The sequence below is a fragment of the Pelmatolapia mariae genome, linkage group LG20 (genome assembly GCF_036321145.2).
Source record: "Pelmatolapia mariae isolate MD_Pm_ZW linkage group LG20, Pm_UMD_F_2, whole genome shotgun sequence".
NCBI lineage: Eukaryota > Metazoa > Chordata > Actinopteri > Cichliformes > Cichlidae > Pelmatolapia > Pelmatolapia mariae.
In genome coordinates this window covers 43,289,306-43,296,700 of record NC_086244.1, presented here as the reverse complement: position 1 = coordinate 43,296,700, position 7,395 = coordinate 43,289,306, and the positions used below count along the sequence as shown (strand labels likewise).

The following is a 7,395-nucleotide window of genomic DNA, read 5'->3' as shown; positions in this document are numbered from 1 at the left end:
TGTTTTGCACTTTGATCAACCCTGTTGTTTGTAAATGTGCTATATAAATGAATAAACCTGAACCTGAATGAATAAACCTGAATAAATTTGACAGTTGAATTTCTTACATCAGTGTTCTTAACTTGACCTGCTGGCTACACACAATAGATTTAGATAACGGCTCATCATTGATGAGTCTAAATCATTTTTTCTGAGGACATGCTTGTTTATTTATCAGCTTGTTAGTCAACCCAAGATGCATTGTAAACATAATTATTAACCAAATAACCCCTTTGACTGTATGGGTAGTTCTGGTTGTTAGCTACTTATCAGTTTTTTGTGTTTGTTGTTGTTGTTTTGCAACTTACAGTTGGATTTTCATTTTGAACAAATTAAATTGAATATAGGCATAGGAAGTGGGCATGTCCCACCGGGAGGAGACCCTGGGGCAGACCCAGGACACACTGGAGAGATTATATCTCTCGGCTGGCCTGACAAGCTGGAGGAGGTGGCCGGGGTGAGGGAGGTCTGGGCAAAGAAATTTTAACTTGGCAAGCATTGGCTGGAAAGTAGTTAATTTATTATTTAATTTATGTATTTTTCATTAGAACAAGCTCATTTGAAAAAGTTTAAAAAATTGCAATTTTTGCGTAGTTCATGTATAGACCTGATATGTGCAATATACCTCTGTAATTTCTTCAAGCCCATATTTACAAATAATAATCTAATGTATAAACCTATCAGGACCATTACTGAAGTATTTGGGAGCTTCTTCTGATGCAGCAGGCACATCTGCCTCAGCTGACATTACTGAAGCTGAAAAAACACCGTCTAAAACTTAGGTCATCTATTTCCTTCCCAAACATAACTGAAAACTTTACATCCTCCTCCGACATGACTGTATGTGCAGACGTCTGCACTGAGGTTTGTACTCACCATAGTTTCTGTGTATGTGTCTATGCTCATCTAGTTATGAGCAGTGTATTGGTGGACTATGGGTATTGTATGCATACAGTATTGAAGCATGAGCATTGAAACAATCCCAACCTCAGTACTAAATGATATAATATGTAGTAATATAGTGTACGCTGTTAAGTGCAGGAGGATTGCCAGGATTTATACATCAGGGAAACCAAACAACCTCTGGCAAAGAGGATGGCACAACACAGAAGAGCTACCTCGTCAGGCCAGGACTCTGCAGTCTATTTACACCTACAGGCCAGTGGACACTCTTTCAATGATGAGGATGTACACATCCTGGACAGGGAGGAACGCTGGTTTGAGAGCGGAGTCAAGGAGGCCATTTACGTGAAAAGGGAAAGACCATCTCTGAATCGAGGAGGGGGCCTAAGGGTACATCTGTCACCATCTTACAATGCTGTGATTGCAGCCATTCCCCAACTCTCTGTGAATGGGACTCATGGCCATTGATCAGTGGGCTTTGATCAATTTGCATATTAATGATCATGAAACTGACCTCACGGTCCACTGTTAATCAGTGGTGTTAGTTTCAGTCAGTGTGCAAATGTCCTGTTTATACGGTTGGAAACCTGCAGTCAGCTGATTATGAGGAAACATTTCTCCTAATGAGAACGTCCAGATGAACAGAATCAACTTTCTGGGATAATCCAATAACACACTAATACAACAAACCTTACTTTTTTAAACTTACAATTATTTCCTTCAGTTACAATATTCTGAACTCCTCTGATTCCAACCCTGGTTACAATATAAACTGTGACCCTTTGGTGTGGTGAGATGCTTCTTTAAAACAAAACGTCGAAGCCCCATACAGAATGCTTTTATTGCAAACATATTTTCCAAACAGAAATACATCTATAGAAATGAATTTCAAACACAGAGAAATGAAAACCTTTAACACTAGATGAGTTCATGCTAAACATTTTGAATCATTCAGGGACCAAAGCAGAGAGATGAGTGTGAGCACAGTCACTATGTCACAATTCAAAGTCCTGACTTTCTTGTTCCACACTGACAGAAGAAATGTCAGGCCCAGAGTGTGAGACCTGCATATGAAAAATAATTTAAGGAGTGAGAAAGCAGAGCAGAAAGGACAACAATCACGCCACAACCATTTCAGCACTAGGTCACCAAATAATAACAATAATAATAATAACAATAATGATTTTTCACAGGTCTAACTAGTATTAAAAGTCACATTATGAAACATATGCACAAAGATTAGTCATATTTATTGTTTATGGTTTGGAGCACTTCCAACAGACATAAGACCAACTCATGACCTGTGGAGGTGTTTCAAGGTGATCAGGGAAACTATCATACTAAACAAAAACAAAAGTGTCAAAACAAAAACAGTCTTAGTTACTGAACCAGCAAAAAATGCATCATATATTCTGGAAAAAAGAAGTATTTTAACAAAGAACCATTTGGTTCACTTTGTAAATGGGACCCTACCAAACTACAGCTTGAAATAATCAAACCATACGCTGTTATGGTTTGAGGTTTTATCAAAAGGAAACGATTTTTGACCAGAACTAACACATCACAAACATCGAAGACGTTGCTATAAACTGCACCTAATGAGAAGAGAACACCACACTAGTACAACATCTTTGTTTTTGGACGCCTAAATAAAACAAAAAGGATCACCAAACACATAAGCCCATCGATACCATTTTTATTAATGTGCATGTGTTCACAGAAGACAAATGTATAAAAGTCTATTCTAAACATTCAGTACAAAAAGGCTAACAAATGTGAGGTCACTTTAAGAAAGCAGGTTTAGAGCAGCTTCGCTCTGTCTAAGTTTGGCTCTCATTTGAGCGATCTTCTCCTCCTGTGCCAACTCGTTAAAGTCACAGTCCATCTGCAGTGATGTGGAGGCGGCAGCTGCACCCAGGGGCTCCACCCTGCCCCTGCTACTTTGGTCAACTTCCCTGATGTCCATCTGTAGACTACCACCTCTGTCATTGTTCTCACGGGGGCCGTCTGCTTCTTCGGCAGCCAGATCCTCCTCTGGCTCCCTGTGAGGCTGAAAGCAAGCTGTCTTCAGGGGGGCCTCTGAGAGCGGCTCTCCTCTAGAATCTGCAGGACACTGGCTGCCCACTTCACACTCACTCTCAGTGGGTTTCGGCAGAAAGTGAACATCTCTTGTCCTGTGTGCGTCATCCTTCTTGTTTTCTGTATGCATTACTTTACATATGTTGTGCTTTTTCTTGGGCTTGTTGTCGCTTAGCATCGTCTAAAGGATGTACAAAAAAAGTCACAGAATTAGAGTTTAAAGTAGCATTCTAGGACTAAAATACAAATGAACATAAACATAATCCAGAGGCTTCTGGGAGATGCTATTCTGTCATTTAGTTCAGTTTTTTGTGGAATCTCATGAATTCCAAAAAACCCACCAAAAGCATATTATGAAATATACTTTTGGTGAACCCTAAGGCTCAATTGTTTGTCAAATAGGTTGATTACAGGCAGCAGCATGTAGCTTTACATTTGTAGGGGTCTCCTAATACATACACGTCTATTTGCATCTTGATACTAGAGATAGGCTTGAACTTTATATTCTGTAAATTAATAATAATAACAATTATTATTGGTGGTGATTAGCACTGTCAAAGCGTTGAACGTTTATGGATGATCTGAAAACCATCGACATCGGCTGAGACAAAGACGTAGCAGTTGCTGCTGACCAACGTCGATAGAGATCATTAGCTGCCCGATGCGCCACTTGGTGTAGGAGGAACTAAGTGATAAGTAAGTAAGATTAGCACTGCTGCCTCACAGCAAGAGGGTGCCTAGTTGGATTTCACCCCCTGGCTGGGTCCTTCCTGTGTGGAGTTTGCATGTTCTCCCCGGGTACCCCGGCTTCCTCCCACAGTCCAAAGACATGTAGTTAGTGGGGTCAAGTTAAATGTAAATTCCCAAAGGTGTGAATGGTTGTCTGTCTCTGTGTATTGAACATGAAATTCTCACCAGATGTTGGTTCCTGGCTGAAATCAACCCCTTTCAGCAACCCGATATCACAGCAAGGCATGTAACAGAGATACCAGTCCACTGTGTCCATGTCACACTTTGTCTCTCCAAAGCTAACTTAATCATTTCTACTTCTTACATTTTCTGTTTAATACCGAGTTTGTGGATTTAAATATATCATGTCCCTCTGCTGTTATATTCCTGCGGCATGCAGCAATATAATTTCTGCATGCGCTGGACCGGTGTTTCTGTTACATGATGTCAGGTTGGTTTCAGATAAAGGCTGAGACCAATAATCAAGAGTTTACACTGAGTGATCAGGCTAAACCATGTGAAAAGAGAAAAGAATGGAGAGCATGAAGTTTTGTGTGTTTTAGGTTAATAGTAACATAAATATATTCATTATGATTCTTTTCAATGATATATAATTGTGTTGAATTGAATTGAATCATTCTCCCTTCTGGAACAGCAACAGACCTCTCTGTGTAAATACGACCTCTGCTAGACTTTTTTAAACTGGTCGTTTTAGCAGAAAGAAAGTTGTGTTACCTTTTTCCTTTTCTTTGAAGACAAGTGGGACGTTGAAGGAGTGACAGGCTGAGAAGTCATCCGTTTCCCACGCTGACTATGGCTACGACTAGGCATTCTGATGGACAAGTAAACTTGCCCACGGTAGATGACGACAGCATCTCGACCGGTTCGCGGGGCAGAGTCCGGAGGGAATTGAGAGGTTTGACATAGAGGTGCCTTGGGAACGGTGCCCTTCAGCACCTCATGAGCTGCACGGTTCGAGGAAACAAAAGACATTCGAAAAGGACCCCTTGAAGCGCGCAACTCTTTGCCCAGCACTGAGGTCATGTTATCTATTGCACTTCCTGTGTGTCTCTGGCCTTTCTTACGTATAACTGCTGGAGAAATCCATATGCCTTCTGGAGAGTCTGCAAGATTCCTGGAGGCATTCAGTAGAGGGAGGCCCATTCTTCTGAGTACAGACTTTGGCAAGGTCCACAAAGGGATGTTTTTCACCTCAGCCTCCGCAGGGATGTAGATTTCCAAACTGCTGAGGAGATCCATGATCTGTGTACACAAATCATTTAATCAATAAGCAATCGTTTAATAAAGTGACACATAAAAAAATAGAAGAATCAGATGATGAAAACAGCCACAGACTGAAGAAAAAGCTCCACCTCAGCTTCCAGCAGTACACAATCGGGGAATGAACAAAACATGACTTTGTTGTTGGTGGAGAAACCCTTGTTGGTAAGCACAGCTGACAGATGTTTCCTATAGTTGGCCATCAGGGTTGCACACATCCCAGGAGGGATTCTGGACAACTCTTCTTTATAGAAACTCTAAAGGTTTCTTTCTCAGGCTTCAACTCGTCTCACAGATTTTTATAGAATTGAGGTCTGGAGTCTGGGTAGGACAGCCGGGGACCTTAATATGCTTCTTTAGCCACTCCTTTGTTGCCTTGGCAGTATGTTTTGGGTCATATCAGAAGAATCATCCACAGTGTCTAGGCAGCCACATGTGATAAACAATAAGCACTCCAAGAGAACAAACCTCAACCAAAGCCCTTTCCATTAGTACCTACTTGGATTGACTGCTTGTCCATTAAAATCTAGTACCATCTGATGTGGATGGTCATTATCATAGCAACGCGTCCCAGCATCCCCTTGATGTAATTGAGATGCAACACGAATGCTTAGGTCAAAGAATAAGAATACGCCAGCTGCTCATCTGTGGCTCTTTGTCAGTCCCAATAAAACAGCCCAGAGTGAACCAGTAAATTACCCTATATTATTTTCACCATGTACCAATCACAATGTGTGCAGTACAGTAGAAGTACAGTGTGTCCATCTCTGTGCTCGAGTATGGGGATGGTGTTCCCCAAAGAGCTTGATTCTGGTTTCATGTAGCTTCAGCAGTTTTCCTCAGGCCTCCTGTGAATCATTAAGATGTTCACTGTCAAAAGTTCAGACAGGCCTATACATGTTCTTGATTACGGGGACCTTGTGGGTGTTTCAATCTGTTATTGCATAGTGGATTACCAGGTATGTTTTTGTTAACTGTGGCTCCAGCTTCCTTCAGGTGATTGACAAGCTTCTTGCTGATGGTCTCGTAGCCCAGTCCAGCCTTGTGCCAGCCTACAATCTTATCCACGAGGTCCTTTGGTGTTTTCCACGGTGGTGGAGATGTAGGAATGAAAGAAACTGATTCTGTGGAATCTTGTTATGTGTGCTTAATGCACAAAACAAGCTGAGAACAGAAGTATCTAATCGATTCATTTGATTGTATTCTGGCTTTGCTACAGGGGCTCAAATACTCATCTGACTTAATGACCTGCAAATAAATTCCAACTTTTATGTAATGTGCGTGTGTTTCATTGATATTCTCTCTCTCTATTAAAATGAAACTACCATAAAAATTTGAGACTGTTCTTTTTTTGGTAAGTGAACAAACAAATTCAGCAGAAGAGCAAATAATTATTGCCCCACTGTAACGTTAACATGGGAAATTCTTCTGCTTTGAGTACTTTAACACTTTTTCTTAAACTAAAATGTTACAAAACTTTGGTACTTTAAAGTTTACTTTTGAACTTTCAAAGCTTAATAGTGAAACTTTGGCATTAATACTTATGTGAAACGGCTTACACATATAAATGATGTGAATACTTGCTTGGCTAACGTCTTACCGACATCTAAGCGTTATTGGACTTCCTTTCCCAGCGTACCCACAGTTTCCCTCTGGCCCCTGCTGATGATACCAGATGTATACTTCCTGGCAAAGGACTTGAACAGCCATGTTTATAAAAAAGGTCCCGGTGTGAAAAGTCTAACATGACGTTCGCTGAAACGCACCACCCAGTTCCGCACACCGGGATAAAACTCGCCCGTGAAAGAGACCGAGCCCGGTGTTCCTGTTACACAGACACCATTTTGTTAGACAACAGCAGGAAAGGCTTTGTAACCAAGGACAAGTCTTAGACCGCTAATTAGCACATTTCTTTCCAAAAAGCTCGTCAACACCTGGGTGTCGTACCTCAGCTCACGTTCGAGAGGGACAAGAAACCAACTCAAACCGCAAAACGCGGAGGCGGATGTTCACAGTGCCGAAGATCACCGTTCACGTCAAACACACACAACATACTAGTAACATGCAAGTCAAACGCAGTAACACATACCTTAGCAAAGCAGCCCTCTCTCCCAAGACCCCGATGATTTTCACTTTGCCACAGGCGAACGGACTTCCGGGCCGAATTTCAGAATAAAACATTCATTTAGCCTAACAGCGATTTTAACTGAAACTGTAAAAAACAACAACAATAATGATAATAATAACAGTAATATTAATAATAAAAATGCTGCGTTACAAATGCGTACTTGGCATAAAAATGATATGTGCTGAAAAAAGGGAAGGTTTCGGAGGGTGTGTCGAGAAGTCCAGGAAGTATTTCAC

The 7,395-nt window shown here is 41.1% G+C and overlaps 1 protein-coding gene across 3 annotated transcripts; it reads right to left on the bottom strand.

Annotated features, from left to right (window-relative positions):
• Window positions 1-1,771: 1,771 nt before the first annotated feature.
• LOC134618573 (uncharacterized) lies at window positions 1,772-7,184 on the bottom strand. Of its 3 annotated transcripts, XM_063464031.1 has the most exons (4): window positions 6,979-7,082; window positions 6,632-6,856; window positions 4,486-5,013; window positions 1,772-3,202 (listed from the first exon to the last, which is right to left on the bottom strand). In XM_063464031.1, the coding sequence occupies exons 2-4, from the start codon at window positions 6,635-6,637 to the stop codon at window positions 2,729-2,731; spliced, it is 1,008 nt and encodes a 335-aa protein (XP_063320101.1). In that variant the 5' UTR covers window positions 6,638-6,856; window positions 6,979-7,082; the 3' UTR covers window positions 1,772-2,728. The 3 variants fall into 3 exon arrangements, with proteins under 3 accessions (XP_063320101.1, XP_063320102.1, XP_063320104.1); XM_063464032.1 differs by lacking the exons at window positions 6,632-6,856; window positions 6,979-7,082 and adding an exon at window positions 7,121-7,184; XM_063464034.1 differs by lacking the exons at window positions 6,632-6,856; window positions 6,979-7,082 and adding an exon at window positions 5,988-6,216.
• Window positions 7,185-7,395: the final 211 nt, after the last annotated feature.

Excerpts from the sequence above, each read along its gene's own strand:
- LOC134618573 (XM_063464031.1), bottom strand. Across the intron at positions 3,203-4,485 it reads CTTCAAAGAAAAGGAAAAAG|ACGATGCTAAGCGACAACAA; the intron begins GTAACACAACTT and ends TACATCCTTTAG.